Source organism: Anopheles merus, chromosome X, assembly GCF_017562075.2.
Source record: "Anopheles merus strain MAF chromosome X, AmerM5.1, whole genome shotgun sequence".
Lineage (NCBI taxonomy): Eukaryota > Metazoa > Arthropoda > Insecta > Diptera > Culicidae > Anopheles > Anopheles merus.
The window spans coordinates 21,200,412-21,225,532 of NC_054081.1; the positions used below are offsets into that span (position 1 = coordinate 21,200,412).

Below are 25,121 nucleotides of genomic sequence, written 5' to 3' on the forward strand. Positions count from 1 at the left end.
ATCGATTAGGGCAGCTGTGTCAAACTCATTTTATCAGAGGGCCGCAATTACAGATTTTCAGTGTTTCGTGGGCCGCAAAGCTGAGAATAAAAAATTTACCTCAATATTTATATAAAGTACTGTTTAAAATTATTATTGTTAAACCAATTGACTTTTTGTACTCCTCGCTTCAAATCTGGAATAGTTTCTTATTTACAAAGTTGCTATGTTTTTTATCATTATGTACTTTTTTCTTTGAAAAAAAAAAATGTTTAATGTACTTTTAAAGTCACATGCACTATTTTCATCTTTTTTGTTAAAAAAGGATATTTTTTATTAGTCGCGTTCTAACACGACAGTTCGAAAATATCGCTCAACCACACTTTTTCACTGAGGTAGGGGAAGTCTACCAGCCTGTTGCGAATCTTTTTCAAGCCATCCGATCTATCGATTGATGAATAACAAAAATATTTGCCTGCAATTTTTTGACAGATGAAAAGGAAAATTGTAATAAAACGTGTTTAAACATTATTTTTCGCTAATACCATGTTCCAAAGGGTATATGGTGGTATATTCATTTCTTATTACAAGAACCCATATTTTACGAATAATTTTGTTAAATTACGAAAATTTTATCTGACGAAGATTCGTGGTGTGTGATCCCATAAAGATCGGCCAATCTTGTTTTGACACTTGAAGAGAGATGATTCGCGAATTGAGGTATGGACCGGTATTCCAATTGAGGTATTCCATTTCTCACTGCATATTAGATGCTCCGTACGACAACCGATGACTCCAACGGTTCCGAATGGTTTTAAAGTTTAAACGGCTCTTTAGGCTTCGGACGGCACCGAACGGAACTGTTGATTTTATATGGCCGAATACGGACTCGCTATAGCTAAGATCGAAAATGGTTTTGAGTCGTGAATGCGATTCTGACAAACCATCACTAGTTGTTGCGAAGTTTCCAAGTGTGTGTATCAAGTTATTTTCATTCCTTTTTCATTTGTAGAAGTTTAGTGCAAATCTATTTTTTCCATATAGAATGTGCAATCGAGTGTGCACAAAATTATGCTAATATTCAGAATATAATCGAAACATATTAAGACTGAGTTTGCATTCAATTTAATGTTTCTTAAGGGTCTCGATTGTTGTGTACGATTGTGTAGAATAAGTTTATGAGATGGTATGGGTACATTCACGTTAGATTCGGAAAATATACCAGCAAAATGATTGTTCTTCTCTGGAAAATTTAATACACTTCGACAAATAGTAATAACAGTTTTTTGATTTGTAGTGATTTTAGTAATTCTAAAAATACTTTCGCGGGCCGCATTTAGCATTGACGAGGGCCGCATGCGGCCCGCGGGCCGCCAGTTTGACATACCTGGATTAGGGGAATGTTGCAAGCGTACTGTGGAGCTGTCATCAGACTGTGGGTGCCGCTGTAAATACCTTAAAATATTTTCGTCAATCTTACTAACATATCATGTTTAATTATGGCTCCGCAGCAGGATTTATTTAGTTTATCATGTGTACAGCAGAATCCCACACGAAAACAACTCCAAACGATGTTTAAAAAAACATCATCGGTACCAATTCTTAGCTTTTTACACCGGCACCCACAGTCTGATGACAGCTCCACAGTACGATTGCAACATTCCCCTAATCGATTGCAAAACTCCCCTAAGTGATTGCAAACATCCACAGATTGCTTGCAACATTCCCCTACCGATTTGCAACATTCCCCTAAGTGATTGAACTATTCCCTTATATGATTCGAAACCCTGTATTACACGGGAATGTGAACTAATAATCAAAAATAAACTTTTGTATGGGAATAGCGGGGAAACATAATGAAATTCTTGATGGTAAAAAGAGCGACCGAATTGGAATTGTCTGATTTTGAATACCCACCACTGTAGGTAAATGTATGTATATTGACCTCGTAGTGAACATCGTCCATTAATGAAAGGCTAGCTATCCAATGATACTTGATAAAAGATCTTTCGACAGTTGTCAATTTCTTTTACGTTATAACCTGCACGTTTATCCGATGTATTTTGAACTCATGTTCTTGTATTTAAGTAACATTGTATATATTGATTTCTAAACCTTTCATTGATAGGAAAACGTATCAGTTATATACCAGAGCTGCGATTACATGAATTACGCGCTGAAAAATACAATGGACTGGTTCGTCTCCTGAAGCCGGGGTGTCGCACTATAGTATTACTTACAGATTTACAATCGCGATCGAAATTGATTCCTTCATTTCATAAAGCAGTGTGGCCATATCGGAAGTAAGTTTCTTTTTTTCTTAATAAATAAACTTTATGAATAATGTTTTTTTTATAATACAGGAACAAAACATTAATGTTTGCACACATGTTGATTGAAAAAGGGATTGGATGGTATGCAGAATTATTGCGTTTGTCGTTATCTGAATGTCGCGAAATGAATATTAATCCTCGCAACTGTATTGGAACAGTTGTAGCTTTAAATGGACATCGAAAATATTTTTGCATGTATCATGCTAAACATCCGGAATCAAATCGAGGAGCAAAGGTAAGAAAATATTAAATATAATTAAACAATAAGTTTGATACAATAAATTTTGAAAAGTTTAACATACATTTCGTTAGTACTAGTTTTAAGCTGCATATAACTAAACTGCAGCTTAAAATTCATATATTTCAGATATGAGTATCTGTCACACACGAAGCTAACTTCGGAGTAACTAGTAGTCGATACAAGGGTTTAGCAGATTAAACACTGATTTTATTTCTATAATTTTCCCCTTTTATACCTTTTATACAGTCTTTCCTCGAGTTACGCGAATAATGCGTTCCGGAGACATTCGCGTCACTCGGATTTTCGCGTAATTCGAATGTCATGCTTTACAGCCAAAAATATATTTGATTAATAATGAATTTTGATTGAATTTAGTTTATTTGTGTAATTCATTGGGCCGGTCTGGTGGTACAGTCGTCAACTCTTACGACTTAACAACATGCCCGTCATGGGTTCAAGTCCCGAATGGACCGTGCCTCCATACGTAGGACTGACTATCCTGCTATGGTAACAATAAGTCACTGAAAGCCAAGCTCATTTCACTAGTGGGTACAGGCAGGCCTTGACCGACAATGGTTGTTGTGTCAAAGAAGAATGTACTAAACAATTGTCGGACTGTATCTGTTCTTTCACCTGATTGAAAGAATCTTCGCATTGTTTTGCCCACTTAAGCGGTACGTCGGTTTTTAGTAAATTGTACTCTGGTTTTGAAAGAATCGACCGTAGTAATTGATTAAGCCAATAAATGATCGAACTTCATCCTTATTCTTCGGTACGGGCATTTTTTGTATAGCTGCAATTTTCTCTCTGATCTTGTGAATGCCATTTTTGTCGATTACATAACCGCAATACTCGATCGAGTCAACAAAAAATTCACACTTGTTCTTATTCACGCGTATTCCGCAGTCGTTAAGGCGCCCTTCTAAACCTTCTTAAGAACTTCTTCTAAACGATTCAAGTGTACTTCATCGCTTCCACCTGTAATTTTAATGTCGTCCAGGAAAACACTTACCCTTTGTATACCTTGGAGTATTGCTTCCATTCTTCTTTGCCAAATTGCAGGGGCCGATGCTACACCATACATAAGGCGATTTGGGCGGTACAGGCCACGATGAGTCGATAACGTAAGGATCTCACGATCTTCAGGGGCAACTTCTAGTTGTAAATACGCTTGGATGAGGTCGATTTTGCTGAATTTTGTTCCTCCAGCAAGGGAAGTGAATAATTCGTCCACAGTCGGCAGTGGGTGCTTGTCCACGACGAGGTTAGGGTTCACGGTTTGTTTGTAGTCACCACAAATCCTAACTCGGTTGTCCGATTTCTTTACCGGAACTATAGGTGTTGCCCAATTGCTGGAATCCACCTTCGTAAGCACTCCTTCCCTCACAAGTTTATTCAGCTCCTCTTCCACTGTTTTCATCAAATTGAAGGGTATTTTCCGTGCCTTAATAAACACCGGTCGTGCGTTTTCCTATAAACGAGGGTTTGCGTGCACATTTCAAATTCGACCAATCGAAGAATCAAACACTTGTGGGTAACGTTGCAGTAAGGTAGCAACATTATTCGGTAAAACAGGGGCAGACCCGCTCGCAGAAGCATTAGTACGAACAGAATAGGCAGGATCAGCAGCAGAAGTATACGTATCCGAAGAAGTAGCAGTAGCACGATAAGAAGAAATAGAAGCAGCAGCAATCGTGCAGTCTGTATAATTAGCAAGTGTATTAATATCGCTCTTTACAAATATACTATTCCAATCTAACGTCATCTCTTTAAGCCATTCTCGACCCGATAGTGGATGTTTTTTCTCATCCAACGTCACTGACGCATCGCTTATACCCAACACATTGATGCTTGTATTGCAATAGCTTACTAACTCTGTGTCACTTTTAAGCATTTTTGTCGTAGCGAAGAATCTATTATATAGTGCAGCATTAATGATGATGACGGGCGAACTGGTATCGATTTCAAAATTTATCTTCTTCCCATTGACCAAAACGTCCAGCATAAATTTCCGACAGTGCGATAACCCCCCACCGAACAAATATCTCGAATCTGTAAATTGTTTGTTCCTTGGTGGTTAATAGCATAATTTGCGTGAACCGAATGGGTTTTTCTTATCGGCCGTGTGTCGGTTTTAGTAGAAGCAGCCTTTTTTAAACACACCTTTGCTAAATGCTCTTGCAGCTTGCAAAAAGAGCACAGTGCGTTTGTGCTTGCACGCATTTGCTAAGTGCGTTTTATCTCCACAACGAAAACAAGTAGTACTGGTTGCCGTAGCATTCTGTTTTGCAATATTTGGCCCTTTGTTATCTCTTGGCGGTTGATGAACTGCATGTAGTTCTTGTCTAGAAGATCCGCCTTCGATCTCCGTTCTTCCCTTCCGCGAGATATGGAGCTCTTGCAGCTCACAGCAATTTCCAGTGCTCTGTCCAGTGTTAGATCCCGTTTCTCTAGTAGCCGATCACGGATATCGCCACGTTTAATCCCTAAGACCAATTGCTTCCGCAACGCCTTCTGCAGATACTCTCCGAAATTGCATGTAACACCAATTTTTCGAAGGGCTATCAAATATTCTTCGGCGGTCTCTTCCGCAACAGCAGCATCTTTGTCTCCCTGTCGGCGACAATTGAAACGGTAGTTTTCTGCGATTTCATGTGCCTTCGGGCTAAAAAACGTATCTAAGGTTGAAACAATCTCACCGTATGTTTTTTTCCTTGGAGAATCCGGGGCGACTTTATCGCAGATGATGTCGTACGTTTCCGGACCCATGTAATGCAAAAGGAAGTTTTGCATCTGTTCATCTGTTACTCCGTATAGCAGGAATGCGGTTTCCAGCCTCTCTACCCATCGCTTCCATTTTGATTTCCTTTTATCAAATGGGTCAATGACAAAGTTTGGTGGTGGAACCGGTACCGATGGTACCGTTGCTGGCACAGGTGCACTTGTCTTTCCTTCGGGTTTCGGAGCAGTTGCTGCCGCATATGAATCGTTGTTGGGGTTCATTATCTCGTCGCCGCGTTTGCCTCGTTTATCTGCAATCCGAGGTTCTCTGCCGCCTGCTCGATCCCTTGGTAGGCTTCTGCTACATAGGAGAGCCGCAGACCAATGATGTCTATATCATCAGCGTATGCCAGGATCTGGGTTAATGGTTTCCGTAGTCTCCGCCCACGAGTCGCGGATGGCCTTCTCTAGCGCCAAGTCAAATAGGAGACAGGCAAGCCCGTCCCCCTGGCGCAGACCCTTGGTGGTAGCAAAACCTCATCTGGCCAGTGACGTTGGTCATAGTCATTCTAACTAGCTTTGTCAGTTTGGCCGGGATTCCAAATGAGCTCACAGCGTCGTACAGTTTTACCCTGGCTATGCTATGATATGCGGCTTTGAAGTCAATGAAGAGATGGTATGTGTCGTTTCTGCATTCAGCCATCTTCTCCAAGATCTGCCGCATGGTGAAGATCTGATCAGTGGTTGATTTTCCGTTTCGGAATCTTCTTTGATAGTTTCCGACTATCTCTTCGACGTGCGGGACAAGGCGATCCTGAAGGATCAGGGAGAATATTTTATAGGCGGTATTCAACACCGTAATACCCCTGTAGTTGTTGCAGTCCAACATACTGCCACCAAGCAGGGCACATTCTACCCACTGAAAAAAAAAAGTATAATCGGAACTCGCTGTTTGAACTACGATCGTTTTGATTGCCAACTATCGAAAATGTGCTTTTCAGATAACACGTATTTCCATAAAAAAAATTGAGGAATTTTCAAAATTTTGAAAGCTATTTGAAACTATTGAAAGCAAACGCCTGATTTTAATTACACTTTCAGCCTAAAGTCGAGCATCAATTGAATTGCCTATCAACTGAACAGAGCTCAGCTATTGAATTTTTGGCTTATTTTAAAGCATTATCAGCAGCATTAAAGCATATTATTTTAAATCTGCCATACCCCTCCAATCCCTTTATTGTACAAGGGGCTCCCTGTCTTTTTTATATTGAAGAGACTGGTTGAGCGTATTGCTTAGGGTCTACTATCTTTAGGAATGAACAAAAACGTCAATCCGTTTAAATAATTGATCAAAATACATGAGCCAAACCATCAAAATCAGTGCCGCTCTCGTAGTACAGGCGTCAACTCGCACGACTTAACAACATGCCTGTCATGGGTTCAAACCTCAAACGGACCGTGCTGCCATACATAGGACTGACTATCCTGCTATGGGGAGGATCAATAAGTCACTGAAAGCCAAGCCCACAAGTGGTACAGACAGGCCTTGACCGACAACGGTTGTGGAGTCAAAAGAATAAGAAGACATGTGTCAAACAGGGTTTTCCAGGAGATGTTCTTCAATCATTTTATAACTAAGGATTCTTCGACGCTCAGTAAGGTACAGAGAATACGGATGACCAGGTGGCGTTACGTGGAGTCGAAAAGAGATATTTTGTTTTTATCCTGTGCTAAGGTCCAGAAATCATAGCTAAAATTAAAAAAAATATATATTCATACCATTCCACTACTCATGACTTGAGTCCTGCCCTAGGTTTTACACTCCGACAAGTGTATTATACTTAGGATATTGGTCTTTAGCCTGCTACAGGATTGTGTTACTACTTACGGTCGAACGCCGTTAGTACCAGCACTCACTATATTAGTAGAGTACACTCTCAGCTACCACCGGTGCGGCAATTGTTCGAGCAAAAATGTACCAGGAACGCGTGAAGCTAGAGCAGGATAAACGAATGTAGTATGATTCACCGTGTATAAAACACGGTGGCTAGAAAAGCAGAACACTTCTAATCAAAACATTTGACTAAAACCTAGCAACAAATTTGCGTACCTCCGTGCTAAATCGTTCTACGTTAAATTGAAAAAAAAAATCAAAAGCTATCGAATTACAGAGATTCTTATTTCTTATTCTTAGAAATAGTGACTACCCAAGTGACATTGTCGAGTAGATTATTTCGGTTTTTGAGCTGCTGGTAGCTTAAAAAGTAGACTTAAAGTTAGCTTAAAGAGCTGGCGATATAATCGACTTTAAGCTTGTTAAAACAGTTGAAACGTCAGAGTGAAGCGTTTTTTCTGGTGCCATTTTAAGAATTGTCATCAAGTTGAGCACAGCTACCGATCCAAAACAAAACATGCGTACTCTTCAATCCGTATCAAACAAAAAGTTTATTATAAAACATTCTTTCTCGTTGTTTGTTTTTAGTCCGTGCGTTTCCTCGCTATTCTGATACTCCAGGAATGACCGTTTATTTCTTCTTACTCAGTGTTTTGGTTGTTGTACACCGAGGACGAAACTGCAAGCTTCTTATTTGTCCGGCTACTACCGAAGTTCTGACATAAACTTCAACGCTTCAACACATTGTTGTTCACTCACACACCCATGTTTTCAAGCGTTTATATGAGGCAATGGGATAAGTCGAACTGTTCACGAGGAGTTTAAGCTAAAAATGTAGTACAGTTGTCACCTCGGTATTTTGATAGCCTCTTAAAATAAAAGGTTTCTTTAGACTACGGTATTGTAAACTTACAGTCTACAGATAGTGAATTCTCACATACGTAGGTCTGAATATCTTGCTGTAAGTAATCAATAAGTTACTGAAAGCCAAGTCTCTTAGAGAAAGAAGGTTGGCACTAAAAATACCTAAGTGTCGACCATCTCAAGCAGGCGTTTCCCTGAAAATGGACGAAAAGCCTGAATTCGTACCAAAATGGATCGTTTGAACAAACCTAAATTCATACTAAAACTTGAATATCGTTCCAACATTTTTTGCTTGCTTGCGTAGTGTATACAAATTAAAAAAATTATAGAAAGAAGATCGGTGCACACAACGTGAAATCGGTGCTCGATACGGAACCACCCACAAAACGCCAGCCACACCACACCCCCCAATGGACATCGTTACACATGTACACGCAGCACTGGTACCGCCCAAGATCGAAGCATGATCGATTGTAGTTCTTGGAAACGCCGGTGCCACAGGTGTCGCCGGGAGCAACAATAAACCACCGGGAGCGCGATGGGAGTTGAAGTCAAATGGGAATGGGAGTGGGAGGAAAGGAAATGAATTTGGATTAGTATCAGGCAGAAGCTAACTCAGAGCTGGAGCTAAATCAGATTCAAACAGATTCACGCAACTCCGAAATATTTGGCAGCTTGACTACAATATAGATTATACAGTGCCTCAATCGGAAAACCGGAAAAACCTATATTGAACGGTAGTCTGTCTTTGCGCTCAAGTTTCGTGTTCTTGGAATTAATAAAGTTATTTTTTCTTAAAAGGTTCGACTTCTGCATCTTCCAACCATGCAAAGAAGGAGAAAAATAATTAAAATCGGTCGCGATGAAAGCGAACGCTCACTATTTTACAGGTCAAACGCAACATGTTTGGATACTTTGCAACATCGACCCGGCTTTTTATTCTTTTTGAGACCATCATACGTTACAGACCATAGTCTGATTTGATAATATTGTGACATACTTGTGAAAATGCCTCACCTGCCTTAACACGTACGACATATTATAATAAACCACTATAAAAGTGGCAAAACTGTGCGAAACATATCAGACCTTTTGAATGTCAGCAGAATCGCGATGAAATAACGCAGCACACTTGGGGGTAGAGTTCAGAACGCAGAGAGAGATTTTATCCAGCCTAGCAACTTACTTTTATACCCTACCTCCTGTCACTTGACATTATATTCATGCCAGGTAGCATCACGCCTGACAGTGGTAAATCATTATTCCACACTCCCGGATGTCGTTGTCCAGCCCCGCGCCTCGAATGACACCTTCCAGGGCGATGTTGAAGAGCAGACAGGAGAGTTCATCACCTTGCCTCAGACCCCTGTGAGATTCGCACGATTCCGACGTCAAGTTCGATACTCTCACCTTTCACTGCACCTTTCACCTTTCACTGCTTCCGGTGTATGGTGTCGTAGGCCGCCTTGAAGTCGATGAACAGGTGGTGCGTTGAGATCTGGCGCTCTCGGCACTTCTGGAGGATCTGCCGTAGAGTGAAAATTTGGTCGGTGGTGGATTTGCCTCCAACAAACCCAGCTTGGTAGCTGCCGACAAAATTGGCGGTTGATGAACTGCATGTAGTTCTTGTCTAGAAGATCCGCCTTCGATCTCCGTTCTTCCCTTCCGCGAGATATGGAGCTCTTGCAGCTCACAGCAATTTCCAGTGCTCTGTCCAGTGTTAGATCCCGTTTCTCTAGTAGCCGATCACGGATATCGCCACGTTTAATCCCTAAGACCAATTGCTTCCGCAACGCCTTCTGCAGATACTCTCCGAAATTGCATGTAACACCAATTTTTCGAAGGGCTATCAAATATTCTTCGGCGGTCTCTTCCGCAACAGCAGCATCTTTGTCTCCCTGTCGGCGACAATTGAAACGGTAGTTTTCTGCGATTTCATGTGCCTTCGGGCTAAAAAACGTATCTAAGGTTGAAACAATCTCACCGTATGTTTTTTTCCTTGGAGAATCCGGGGCGACTTTATCGCAGATGATGTCGTACGTTTCCGGACCCATGTAATGCAAAAGGAAGTTTTGCATCTGTTCATCTGTTACTCCGTATAGCAGGAATGCGGTTTCCAGCCTCTCTACCCATCGCTTCCATTTTGATTTCCTTTTATCAAATGGGTCAATGACAAAGTTTGGTGGTGGAACCGGTACCGATGGTACCGTTGCTGGCACAGGTGCACTTGTCTTTCCTTCGGGTTTCGGAGCAGTTGCTGCCGCATATGAATCGTTGTTGGGGTTCATTATCTCGTCGCCGCGTTTGCCTCGTTTATCTGCAATCCGAGGTTCTCTGCCGCCTGCTCGATCCCTTGGTAGGCTTCTGCTACATAGGAGAGCCGCAGACCAATGATGTCTATATCATCAGCGTATGCCAGGATCTGGGTTAATGGTTTCCGTAGTCTCCGCCCACGAGTCGCGGATGGCCTTCTCTAGCGCCAAGTCAAATAGGAGACAGGCAAGCCCGTCCCCCTGGCGCAGACCCTTGGTGGTAGCAAAACCTCATCTGGCCAGTGACGTTGGTCATAGTCATTCTAACTAGCTTTGTCAGTTTGGCCGGGATTCCAAATGAGCTCACAGCGTCGTACAGTTTTACCCTGGCTATGCTATGATATGCGGCTTTGAAGTCAATGAAGAGATGGTATGTGTCGTTTCTGCATTCAGCCATCTTCTCCAAGATCTGCCGCATGGTGAAGATCTGATCAGTGGTTGATTTTCCGTTTCGGAATCTTCTTTGATAGTTTCCGACTATCTCTTCGACGTGCGGGACAAGGCGATCCTGAAGGATCAGGGAGAATATTTTATAGGCGGTATTCAACACCGTAATACCCCTGTAGTTGTTGCAGTCCAACATACTGCCACCAAGCAGGGCACATTCTACCCACTGAAAAAAAAAGTATAATCGGAACTCGCTGTTTGAACTACGATCGTTTTGATTGCCAACTATCGAAAATGTGCTTTTCAGATAACACGTATTTCCATAAAAAAAAATTGAGGAATTTTCAAAATTTTGAAAGCTATTTGAAACTATTGAAAGCAAACGCCTGATTTTAATTACACTTTCAGCCTAAAGTCGAGCATCAATTGAATTGCCTATCAACTGAACAGAGCTCAGCTATTGAATTTTTGGCTTATTTTAAAGCATTATCAGCAGCATTAAAGCATATTATTTTAAATCTGCCATACCCCTCCAATCCCTTTATTGTACAAGGGGCTCCCTGTCTTTTTTTATATTGAAGAGACTGGTTGAGCGTATTGCTTAGGGTCTACTATCTTTAGGAATGAACAAAAACGTCAATCCGTTTAAATAATTGATCAAAATACATGAGCCAAACCATCAAAATCAGTGCCGCTCTCGTAGTACAGGCGTCAACTCGCACGACTTAACAACATGCCTGTCATGGGTTCAAACCTCAAACGGACCGTGCTGCCATACATAGGACTGACTATCCTGCTATGGGGAGGATCAATAAGTCACTGAAAGCCAAGCCCACAAGTGGTACAGACAGGCCTTGACCGACAACGGTTGTGGAGTCAAAAGAATAAGAAGACATGAGTCAAACAGGGTTTTCCAGGAGATGTTCTTCAATCATTTTATAACTAAGGATTCTTCGACGCTCAGTAAGGTACAGAGAATACGGATGACCAAGGTGGCGTTACGTGGAGTCGAAAAGAGATATTTTGTTTTTATCCTGTGCTAAGGTCCAGAAATCATAACTAAAATTAAAAAAAATATATATTCATACCATTCCACTACTCATGACTTGAGTCCTGCCCTAGGTTTTACACTCCGACAAGTGTATTATACTTAGGATATTGGTCTTTAGCCTGCTACAGGATTGTGTTACTACTTACGGTCGAACGCCGTTAGTACCAGCACTCACTATATTAGTAGAGTACACTCTCAGCTACCACCGGTGCGGCAATTGTTCGAGCAAAAATGTACCAGGAACGCGTGAAGCTAGAGCAGGATAAACGAATGTAGTATGATTCACCGTGTATAAAACACGGTGGCTAGAAAAGCAGAACACTTCTAATCAAAACATTTGACTAAAACCTAGCAACAAATTTGCGTACCTCCGTGCTAAATCGTTCTACGTTAAATTGAAAAAAAAATCAAAAGCTATCGAATTACAGAGATTCTTATTTCTTATTCTTAGAAATAGTGACTACCCAAGTGACATTGTCGAGTAGATTATTTCGGTTTTTGAGCTGCTGGTAGCTTAAAAAGTAGACTTAAAGTTAGCTTAAAGAGCTGGCGATATCATCGACTTTAAGCTTGTTAAAACAGTTGAAACGTCAGAGTGAAGCGTTTTTTCTGGTGCCATTTTAAGAATTGTCATCAAGTTGAGCACAGCTACCGATCCAAAACAAAACATGCGTACTCTTCAATGCGTATCAAACAAAAAGTTTATTATAAAACATTCTTTCTCGTTGTTTGTTTTTAGTCCGTGCGTTTCCTCGCTATTCTGATACTCCAGGAATGACCGTTTATTTCTTCTTACTCAGTGTTTTGGTTGTTGTACACCGAGGACGAAACTGCAAGCTTCTTATTTGTCCGGCTACTACCGAAGTTCTGACATAAACTTCAACGCTTCAACACATTGTTGTTCACTCACACACCCATGTTTTCAAGCGTTTATATGAGGCAATGGGATAAGTCGAACTGTTCACGAGGAGTTTAAGCTAAAAATGTAGTACAGTTGTCACCTCGGTATTTTGATAGCCTCTTAAAATAAAAGGTTTCTTTAGACTACGGTATTGTAAACTTACAGTCTACAGATAGTGAATTCTCACATACGTAGGTCTGAATATCTTGCTGTAAGTAATCAATAAGTTACTGAAAGCCAAGTCTCTTAGAGAAAGAAGGTTGGCACTAAAAATACCTAAGTGTCGACCATCTCAAGCAGGCGTTTCCCTGAAAATGGACGAAAAGCCTGAATTCGTACCAAAATGGATCGTTTGAACAAACCTAAATTCATACTAAAACTTGAATATCGTTCCAACATTTTTTGCTTGCTTGCGTAGTGTATACAAATTAAAAAAAAATATAGAAAGAAGATCGGTGCACACAACGTGAAATCGGTGCTCGATACGGAACCACCCACAAAACGCCAGCCACACCACACCCCCAATGGACATCGTTACACATGTACACGCAGCACTGGTACCGCCCAAGATCGAAGCATGATCGATTGTAGTTCTTGGAAACGCCGGTGCCACAGGTGTCGCCGGGAGCAACAATAAACCACCGGGAGCGCGATGGGAGTTGAAGTCAAATGGGAATGGGAGTGGGAGGAAAGGAAATGAATTTGGATTAGTATCAGGCAGAAGCTAACTCAGAGCTGGAGCTAAATCAGATTCAAACAGATTCACGCAACTCCGAAATATTTGGCAGCTTGACTACAATATAGATTATACAGTGCCTCAATCGGAAAACCGGAAAAACCTATATTGAACGGTAGTCTGTCTTTGCGCTCAAGTTTCGTGTTCTTGGAATTAATAAAGTTATTTTTTCTTAAAAGGTTCGACTTCTGCATCTTCCAACCATGCAAAGAAGGAGAAAAATAATTAAAATCGGTCGCGATGAAAGCGAACGCTCACTATTTTACAGGTCAAACGCAACATGTTTGGATACTTTGCAACATCGACCCGGCTTTTTATTCTTTTTGAGACCATCATACGTTACAGACCATAGTCTGATTTGATAATATTGTGACATACTTGTGAAAATGCCTCACCTGCCTTAACACGTACGACATATTATAATAAACCACTATAAAAGTGGCAAAACTGTGCGAAACATATCAGACCTTTTGAATGTCAGCAGAATCGCGATGAAATAACGCAGCACACTTGGGGGTAGAGTTCAGAACGCAGAGAGAGATTTTATCCAGCCTAGCAACTTACTTTTATACCCTACCTCCTGTCACTTGACATTATATTCATGCCAGGTAGCATCACGCCTGACAGTGGTAAATCATTATTCCACACTCCCGGATGTCGTTGTCCAGCCCCGCGCCTCGAATGACACCTTCCAGGGCGATGTTGAAGAGCAGACAGGAGAGTTCATCACCTTGCCTCAGACCCCTGTGAGATTCGCACGATTCCGACGTCAAGTTCGATACTCTCACCTTTCACTGCACCTTTCACCTTTCACTGCTTCCGGTGTATGGTGTCGTAGGCCGCCTTGAAGTCGATGAACAGGTGGTGCGTTGAGATCTGGCGCTCTCGGCACTTCTGGAGGATCTGCCGTAGAGTGAAAATTTGGTCGGTGGTGGATTTGCTTCCAACAAACCCAGCTTGGTAGCTGCCGACAAAATTGGCGGTTGATGAACTGCATGTAGTTCTTGTCTAGAAGATCCGCCTTCGATCTCCGTTCTTCCCTCCGCGAGATATGGAGCTCTTGCAGCTCACAGCAATTTCCAGTGCTCTGTCCAGTGTTAGATCCCGTTTCTCTAGTAGCCGATCACGGATATCGCCACGTTTAATCCCTAAGACCAATTGCTTCCGCAACGCCTTCTGCAGATACTCTCCGAAATTGCATGTAACACCAATTTTTCGAAGGGCTATCAAATATTCTTCGGCGGTCTCTTCCGCAACAGCAGCATCTTTGTCTCCCTGTCGGCGACAATTGAAACGGTAGTTTTCTGCGATTTCATGTGCCTTCGGGCTAAAAAACGTATCTAAGGTTGAAACAATCTCACCGTATGTTTTTTCCTTGGAGAATCCGGGGCGACTTTATCGCAGATGATGTCGTACGTTTCCGGACCCATGTAATGCAAAAGGAAGTTTTGCATCTGTTCATCTGTTACTCCGTATAGCAGGAATGCGGTTTCCAGCCTCTCTACCCATCGCTTCCATTTTGATTTCCTTTTATCAAATGGGTCAATGACAAAGTTTGGTGGTGGAACCGGTACCGATGGTACCGTTGCTGGCACAGGTGCACTTGTCTTTCCTTCGGGTTTCGGAGCAGTTGCTGCCGCATATGAATCGTTGTTGGGGTTCATTATCTCGTCGCCGCGTTTGCCTCGTTTATCTGCAATCCGAGGTTCTCTGCCGCCTGCTCGATCCCTTGGTAGGCTTCTGCTACATAGGAGAGCCGCAGACCAATGATGTCTATATCATCAGCGTATGCCAGGATCTGGGTTAATGGTTTCCGTAGTCTCCGCCCACGAGTCGCGGATGGCCTTCTCTAGCGCCAAGTCAAATAGGAGACAGGCAAGCCCGTCCCCCTGGCGCAGACCCTGGTGGTAGCAAAACCTCATCTGGCCAGTCGACGTTGGTCATAGTCATTCTTACTAGCTTATGTCAGTTTGAAATAGTGACTACCCAAGTGACATTGTCGAGTAGATTATTTCGGTTTTGAGCTGCTGGTAGCTTAAAAAGTAGACTTAAAGTTAGCTTAAAGAGCTGGCGATATCATCGACTTTAAGCTTGTTAAAACAGTTGAAACGTCAGAGTGAAGCGTTTTTTCTGGTGCCATTTTAAGAATTGTCATCAAGTTGAGCACAGCTACCGATCCAAAACAAAACATGCGTACTCTTCAATGCGTATCAAACAAAAAGTTTATTATAAAACATTCTTTCTCGTTGTTTGTTTTTAGTCCGTGCGTTTCCTCGCTATTCTGATACTCCAGGAATGACCGTTTATTTCTTCTTACTCAGTGTTTTGGTTGTTGTACACCGAGGACGAAACTGCAAGCTTCTTATTTGTCCGGCTACTACCGAAGTTCTGACATAAACTTCAACGCTTCAACACATTGTTGTTCACTCACACACACCCATGTTTTCAAGCGTTTATATGAGGCAATGGGATAAGTCGAACTGTTCACGAGGAGTTTAAGCTAAAAATGTAGTACAGTTGTCACCTCGGTATTTTGATAGCCTCTTAAAATAAAAGGTTTCTTTAGACTACGGTATTGTAAACTTACAGTCTACAGATAGTGAATTCTCACATACGTAGGTCTGAATATCTTGCTGTAAGTAATCAATAAGTTACTGAAAGCCAAGTCTCTTAGAGAAAGAAGGTTGGCACTAAAAATACCTAAGTGTCGACCATCTCAAGCAGGCGTTTCCCTGAAAATGGACGAAAAGCCTGAATTCGTACCAAAATGGATCGTTTGAACAAACCTAAATTCATACTAAAACTTGAATATCGTTCCAACATTTTTTGCTTGCTTGCGTAGTGTATACAAATTAAAAAAAATTATAGAAAGAAGATCGGTGCACACAACGTGAAATCGGTGCTCGATACGGAACCACCCACAAAACGCCAGCCACACCACACCCCCCAATGGACATCGTTACACATGTACACGCAGCACTGGTACCGCCCAAGATCGAAGCATGATCGATTGTAGTTCTTGGAAACGCCGGTGCCACAGGTGTCGCCGGGAGCAACAATAAACCACCGGGAGCGCGATGGGAGTTGAAGTCAAATGGGAATGGGAGTGGGAGGAAAGGAAATGAATTTGGATTAGTATCAGGCAGAAGCTAACTCAGAGCTGGAGCTAAATCAGATTCAAACAGATTCACGCAACTCCGAAATATTTGGCAGCTTGACTACAATATAGATTATACAGTGCCTCAATCGGAAAACCGGAAAAACCTATATTGAACGGTAGTCTGTCTTTGCGCTCAAGTTTCGTGTTCTTGGAATTAATAAAGTTATTTTTTCTTAAAAGGTTCGACTTCTGCATCTTCCAACCATGCAAAGAAGGAGAAAAATAATTAAAATCGGTCGCGATGAAAGCGAACGCTCACTATTTTACAGGTCAAACGCAACATGTTTGGATACTTTGCAACATCGACCCGGCTTTTTATTCTTTTTGAGACCATCATACGTTACAGACCATAGTCTGATTTGATAATATTGTGACATACTTGTGAAAATGCCTCACCTGCCTTAACACGTACGACATATTATAATAAACCACTATAAAAGTGGCAAAACTGTGCGAAACATATCAGACCTTTTGAATGTCAGCAGAATCGCGATGAAATAACGCAGCACACTTGGGGGTAGAGTTCAGAACGCAGAGAGAGATTTTATCCAACCTAGCAACTTACTTTTATACCCTACCTCCTGTCACTTGACATTATATTCATGCCAGGTAGCATCACGCCTGACAGTGGTAAATCATTATTCCACACTCCCGGATGTCGTTGTCCAGCCCCGCGCCTCGAATGACACCTTCCAGGGCGATGTTGAAGAGCAGACAGGAGAGTTCATCACCTTGCCTCAGACCCCTGTGAGATTCGCACGATTCCGACGTCAAGTTCGATACTCTCACCTTTCACTGCACCTTTCACCTTTCACTGCTTCCGGTGTATGGTGTCGTAGGCCGCCTTGAAGTCGATGAACAGGTGGTGCGTTGAGATCTGGCGCTCTCGGCACTTCTGGAGGATCTGCCGTAGAGTGAAAATTTGGTCGGTGGTGGATTTGCCTCCAACAAACCCAGCTTGGTAGCTGCCGACAAAATTGGCGGTTGATGAACTGCATGTAGTTCTTGTCTAGAAGATCCGCCTTCGATCTCCGTTCTTCCCTTCCGCGAGATATGGAGCTCTTGCAGCTCACAGCAATTTCCAGTGCTCTGTCCAGTGTTAGATCCCGTTTCTCTAGTAGCCGATCACGGATATCGCCACGTTTAATCCCTAAGACCAATTGCTTCCGCAACGCCTTCTGCAGATACTCTCCGAAATTGCATGTAACACCAATTTTTCGAAGGGCTATCAAATATTCTTCGGCGGTCTCTTCCGCAACAGCAGCATCTTTGTCTCCCTGTCGGCGACAATTGAAACGGTAGTTTTCTGCGATTTCATGTGCCTTCGGGCTAAAAAACGTATCTAAGGTTGAAACAATCTCACCGTATGTTTTTTTCCTTGGAGAATCCGGGGCGACTTTATCGCAGATGATGTCGTACGTTTCCGGACCCATGTAATGCAAAAGGAAGTTTTGCATCTGTTCATCTGTTACTCCGTATAGCAGGAATGCGGTTTCCAGCCTCTCTACCCATCGCTTCCATTTTGATTTCCTTTTATCAAATGGGTCAATGACAAAGTTTGGTGGTGGAACCGGTACCGATGGTACCGTTGCTGGCACAGGTGCACTTGTCTTTCCTTCGGGTTTCGGAGCAGTTGCTGCCGCATATGAATCGTTGTTGGGGTTCATTATCTCGTCGCCGCGTTTGCCTCGTTTATCTGCAATCCGAGGTTCTCTGCCGCCTGCTCGATCCCTTGGTAGGCTTCTGCTACATAGGAGAGCCGCAGACCAATGATGTCTATATCATCAGCGTATGCCAGGATCTGGGTTAATGGTTTCCGTAGTCTCCGCCCACGAGTCGCGGATGGCCTTCTCTAGCGCCAAGTCAAATAGGAAACAGGCAAGCCCGTCCCCCTGGCGCAGACCCTTGGTGGTAGCAAAACCTCATCTGGCCAGTGACGTTGGTCATAGTCATTCTAACTAGCTTTGTCAGTTTGGCCGGGATTCCAAATGAGCTCACAGCGTCGTACAGTTTTACCCTGGCTATGCTATGATATGCGGCTTTGAAGTCAATGAAGAGATGGTATGTGTCGTTTCTGCATTCAGCCATCTTCTCCAAGATCTGCCGCATGGTGAAGATCTGATCAGTGGTTGATTTTCCGTTTCGGAATCTTCTTTGATAGTTTCCGACTATCTCTTCGACGTGCGGGACAAGGCGATCCTGAAGGATCAGGGAGAATATTTTATAGGCGGTATTCAACACCGTAATACCCCTGTAGTTGTTGCAGTCCAACATACTGCCACCAAGCAGGGCACATTCTACCCACTGAAAAAAAAAGTATAATCGGAACTCGCTGTTTGAACTACGATCGTTTTGATTGCCAACTATCGAAAATGTGCTTTTCAGATAACACGTATTTCCATAAAAAAAAATTGAGGAATTTTCAAAATTTTGAAAGCTATTTGAAACTATTGAAAGCAAACGCCTGATTTTAATTACACTTTCAGCCTAAAGTCGAGCATCAATTGAATTGCCTATCAACTGAACAGAGCTCAGCTATTGAATTTTTGGCTTATTTTAAAGCATTATCAGCAGCATTAAAGCATATTATTTTAAATCTGCCATACCCCTCCAATCCCTTTATTGTACAAGGGGCTCCCTGTCTTTTTTATATTGAAGAGACTGGTTGAGCGTATTGCTTAGGGTCTACTATCTTTAGGAATGAACAAAAACGTCAATCCGTTTAAATAATTGATCAAAATACATGAGCCAAACCATCAAAATCAGTGCCGCTCTCGTAGTACAGGCGTCAACTCGCACGACTTAACAACATGCCTGTCATGGGTTCAAACCTCAAACGGACCGTGCTGCCATACATAGGACTGACTATCCTGCTATGGGGAGGATCAATAAGTCACTGAAAGCCAAGCCCACAAGTGGTACAGACAGGCCTTGACCGACAACGGTTGTGGAGTCAAAAGAATAAGAAGACATGAGTCAAACAGGGTTTTCCAGGAGATGTTCTTCAATCATTTTATAACTAAGGATTCTTCGACGCTCAGTAAGGTACAGAGAATACGGATGACCAAGGTGGCGTTACGTGGAGTCGAAAAGAGATATTTTGTTTTTATCCTGTGCTAAGGTCCAGAAATCATAACTAAAATTAAAAAAATATATATTCATACCATTCCACTACTCATGACTTGAGTCCTGCCCTAGGTTTTACACTCCGACAAGTGTATTATACTTAGGATATTGGTCTTTAGCCTGCTACAGGATTGTGTTACTACTTACGGTCGAACGCCGTTAGTACCAGCACTCACTATATTAGTAGAGTACACTCTCAGCTACCACCGGTGCGGCAATTGTTCGAGCAAAAATGTACCAGGAACGCGTGAAGCTAGAGCAGGATAAACGAATGTAGTATGATTCACCGTGTATAAAACACGGTGGCTAGAAAAGCAGAACACTTCTAATCAAAACATTTGACTAAAACCTAGCAACAAATTTGCGTACCTCCGTGCTAAATCGTTCTACGTTAAATTGAAAAAAAAAATCAAAAGCTATCGAATTACAGAGATTCTTATTTCTTATTCTTAGAAATAGTGACTACCCAAGTGACATTGTCGAGTAGATTATTTCGGTTTTTGAGCTGCTGGTAGCTTAAAAAGTAGACTTAAAGTTAGCTTAAAGAGCTGGCGATATCATCGACTTTAAGCTTGTTAAAACAGTTGAAACGTCAGAGTGAAGCGTTTTTTCTGGTGCCATTTTAAGAATTGTCATCAAGTTGAGCACAGCTACCGATCCAAAACAAAACATGCGTACTCTTCAATGCGTATCAAACAAAAAGTTTATTATAAAACATTCTTTCTCGTTGTTTGTTTTTAGTCCGTGCGTTTCCTCGCTATTCTGATACTCCAGGAATGACCGTTTATTTCTTCTTACTCAGTGTTTTGGTTGTTGTACACCGAGGACGAAACTGCAAGCTTCTTATTTGTCCGGCTACTACCGAAGTTCTGACATAAACTTCAACGCTTCAACACATTGTTGTTCACTCACACACCCATGTTTTCAAGCGTTTATATGAGGCAATGGGATAAGTCGAACTGTTCACGAGGAGTTTAAGCTAAAAATGTAGTACAGTTGTCACCTCGGTATTTTGATAGCCTCTTAAAATAAAAGGTTTCTTTAGACTACGGTATTGTAAACTTACAGTCTACAGATAGTGAATTCTCACATACGTAGGTCTGAATATCTTGCTGTAAGTAATCAATAAGTTACTGAAAGCCAAGTCTCTTAGAGAAAGAAGGTTGGCACTAAAAATACCTAAGTGTCGACCATCTCAAGCAGGCGTTTCCCTGAAAATGGACGAAAAGCCTGAATTCGTACCAAAATGGATCGTTTGAACAAACCTAAATTCATACTAAAACTTGAATATCGTTCCAACATTTTTTGCTTGCTTGCGTAGTGTATACAAATTAAAAAAAATTATAGAAAGAAGATCGGTGCACACAACGTGAAATCGGTGCTCGATACGGAACCACCCACAAAACGCCAGCCACACCACACCCCCCAATGGACATCGTTACACATGTACACGCAGCACTGGTACCGCCCAAGATCGAAGCATGATCGATTGTAGTTCTTGGAAACGCCGGTGCCACAGGTGTCGCCGGGAGCAACAATAAACCACCGGGAGCGCGATGGGAGTTGAAGTCAAATGGGAATGGGAGTGGGAGGAAAGGAAATGAATTTGGATTAGTATCAGGCAGAAGCTAACTCAGAGCTGGAGCTAAATCAGATTCAAACAGATTCACGCAACTCCGAAATATTTGGCAGCTTGACTACAATATAGATTATACAGTGCCTCAATCGGAAAACCGGAAAAACCTATATTGAACGGTAGTCTGTCTTTGCGCTCAAGTTTCGTGTTCTTGGAATTAATAAAGTTATTTTTTCTTAAAAGGTTCGACTTCTGCATCTTCCAACCATGCAAAGAAGGAGAAAAATAATTAAAATCGGTCGCGATGAAAGCGAACGCTCACTATTTTACAGGTCAAACGCAACATGTTTGGATACTTTGCAACATCGACCCGGCTTTTTATTCTTTTTGAGACCATCATACGTTACAGACCATAGTCTGATTTGATAATATTGTGACATACTTGTGAAAATGCCTCACCTGCCTTAACACGTACGACATATTATAATAAACCACTATAAAAGTGGCAAAACTGTGCGAAACATATCAGACCTTTTGAATGTCAGCAGAATCGCGATGAAATAACGCAGCACACTTGGGGGTAGAGTTCAGAACGCAGAGAGAGATTTTATCCAACCTAGCAACTTACTTTTATACCCTACCTCCTGTCACTTGACATTATATTCATGCCAGGTAGCATCACGCCTGACAGTGGTAAATCATTATTCCACACTCCCGGATGTCGTTGTCCAGCCCCGCGCCTCGAATGACACCTTCCAGGGCGATGTTGAAGAGCAGACAGGAGAGTTCATCACCTTGCCTCAGACCCCTGTGAGATTCGCACGATTCCGACGTCAAGTTCGATACTCTCACCTTTCACTGCACCTTTCACCTTTCACTGCTTCCGGTGTATGGTGTCGTAGGCCGCCTTGAAGTCGATGAACAGGTGGTGCGTTGAGATCTGGCGCTCTCGGCACTTCTGGAGGATCTGCCGTAGAGTGAAAATTTGGTCGGTGGTGGATTTGCCTCCAACAAACCCAGCTTGGTAGCTGCCGACAAAATTTGTAGCATGGGGCGCGAGTCTGCAGAACAGGATCTGGGACAGGATCTTGTAGGCGGCATTCAGGACTGTAATGGCTCGGAAATTCGCACAATCCAGCCAGTCGCCCTTTTTGTAGACTGGGTGAATAACACCCAGCTTCCATTCCTCCGGTAGTTCCTCCTGTTCCCAGACTTTCACGATCAGCCGATGCATTTCGGCGGTAAGCCTCTCCGGCCCCATCTTGAAGAGCTCGGCCGCCAGACCATCACTGCCGGCAGACTTAAGCTGTTTGATGGCGCTGTCAATCTCATCCAGAGATGGCGGGGGCACCTCGTCGTCTGCACCGTTGCTATCGCTGTTGTTACTGCTGTGCTGCTGCTGTGGTGGTTGCCTTGTTCTGCCACTTGCGCCATCCTCTCCTGCCTCTGCTCCATTCAGATGTCCTTCATAGTAGCACTTCCACCATTCGAATACCTCTCGCTCGTCCGTCAGGAGATTTCCTTCCACATCCCGACACATTGCGGTTTTAGGAGCAAACCAGCTCCGTGCCTCCTTCAATCTCCTGTAGAACAAGCGGGTGTCCCCCGACTGAGAAAGCTGCTCCAGCAGCTGTTCGTCTTACTCTTCAAAACGGCGCTGCTTGGCCTGGAAGTGCAGGGTTTGCTGTTTCTTCAGTCGTCTGTAGATCTCCACGTTCTGACGGGTTTCATGCCGTAGCAGGTGGGCGCGCGATGCATTCTTCTCGGATAGTGCTCGTCTGCACTCTTGGTCGAACCATTCCTTTTTCTCTCTACGTGGCAAGGGGCCATCTTGTGTTGGCTCGTTCCATCATACGCGAGTGGTCTGCGAGGGGCATTGCGGCGATGTTGTTGTCGGCCGGCAGCGCTTCCCCGAGCGCTGTCGCGTACCCCTCCGCAACATCAATACATTTCATCTGGTCCAGGTTGATCCTTGGGGGGGCTGATTCGGTTGGTTGTTAACCACGGAGAGTTTCTGGTGTAGATCTTTGTTTGCACTGCGCTTTTAAGTTGCTATGCGTTTTCAGTTCACCTACTTTACTGCAGTAACGTTTGCTTTGCTTAGGTTGTTTTCCATAAGTATGTCACACTTGGTTTTGTATGAACGGTGTGTCCCGAACTCTCCCTGAAAACCTTCTAGGAAAGCACAGCATTTAACAAACATTTGTTTGGGATGCGCAAATTGTTTTGTATCTGATGCACTTCATTCTAAAATAGTACAACATAAATAACAGATAACACATCTAAACTTATCGGGTAGTAAAATAGCAATACGTCCTGGTCAGCGGTCGAGGAAGAAGAGAGACACTCATCCTGGGAGGCCTATCCGAGCATCCACACCACGCCCATGGGCCTGTCCATGCCCGAATGCAGAACCGTATAGTATACGATTATATTTTCACCATTAACATGAGAAGGACAGGGCTTATACCACGAACGTAACCGAAAGGTATGCATGCTTCGCTCATCAGGATCTAAAGACAACGACAAGGTAAAAGAGACATAGAAAAGTTTCCTCACGGCTACACATGTCCTGTAGACGCGTTGTCTATGCGTCTCGCTCGGTATCACAGCGGGATACGCCAGGGAAGCAGTACAACTGCTGCTACCTGATACACACATTTTTAACAAAACAACTATTCGGTTCGGCTCGGTAAACGTCAGGTGGACGTCAGAACACAAAGACGCAGACTTCGGCTGTTTTGGACAACACGTGTGGACGCAGACTATCATTCACGGAGCACATGTCAACAATGTGACTATTAGATGTCACTTGCGAGCGGCCTATTGGCGGTGTACACATAGGCTCCAAACAGAAAGTAACCCGCTTAAAAATTTGGTTGCCAAATGATCGTTATCTTGTAGATGTTTCTGTATAAATAAAGCTGTCAGATCAGACCAGAACAGTTCTGATGTAGGATCGTGTATATGTGAAGTTAGCTGTGATATGGGAAGAAAACATGGACACCGGAAAGTAAAATTCTACACGATTTATTCGCACATCTCGTTAAGTAGTTCACATTTCACAGTTCGCGTATCGGTCCCAAACTAACTCACCGTCCCCAAAGCGCGCACCGCTTTTATAGCTTCTGCCCATCTTCCCTCTCGCTCCGCGTTACCCGCCGTAACCGTGTTCTTCCTTCTAGCTTATTCTCGCACGTTCTCTTTATTCTTTCTTTCTCGCGCACATTCCGTCGCTCGCGCACGCTTCCTTACTCTTCCCCATTATATATATATATATATATATATATATATATATATATGAATGTATATATATATGTAGATATATATATATATATATATATATATATATATATATATAATATATATATTATATATATATATATATATATATATATATATATATATATATATATATATATATATATATATATATATATATATATACTTTTTTTTATAGACTTTTAGCCGATTGGCCTCATTCGCCCCTTTTTTCGTACATCTTGTACCTTTAACTCTTATCTAACTTATGAGCACTTATTGTCCCTCCGCCCGTTGTAAGGCTTTACCAAAAAAACAATGCCGATTATGTGCTTTGAACGGATTGAGTCCTAGTTACTCAAGATACTATGCGTAAACCAATCTACTCATCAATATCCAGGCCAAAGATCTAGACCAGCGGTCGGCAAACTTTTGAGGTAAAGGGCCAAACTAAGTAAATGATCAAGTGCCGCGGGCCAGGAGAATGTGGTTTTTTATCATTGCGCTAAAATTATTACAATTTAAACTTATAGAAACCTCCTAGGTAATATTGTTGTTTTTCTGTAATTATATCATCTA

General features: G+C 42.5%; 1 protein-coding gene across 2 annotated transcripts in view; it reads left to right on the top strand.

Annotated features, from left to right (window-relative positions):
* LOC121593902 (dnaJ homolog subfamily C member 16) overlaps positions 1 to 25,121 on the top strand; it is a 72,147-nt gene that overhangs the window by 42,820 nt on the left and 4,206 nt on the right. The window contains exons 4-5 of one of the 2 annotated variants that reach the window (XM_041917083.1): positions 2,108 to 2,282; positions 2,343 to 2,547. In XM_041917083.1, coding sequence (XP_041773017.1) covers positions 2,108 to 2,282; positions 2,343 to 2,547 — 380 coding nt within the window. Of the gene's footprint in view, positions 1 to 2,107; positions 2,283 to 2,342; positions 2,548 to 25,121 lie in introns of those variants that run through there. The other variant, XM_041917895.1, reaches the window with a different exon arrangement.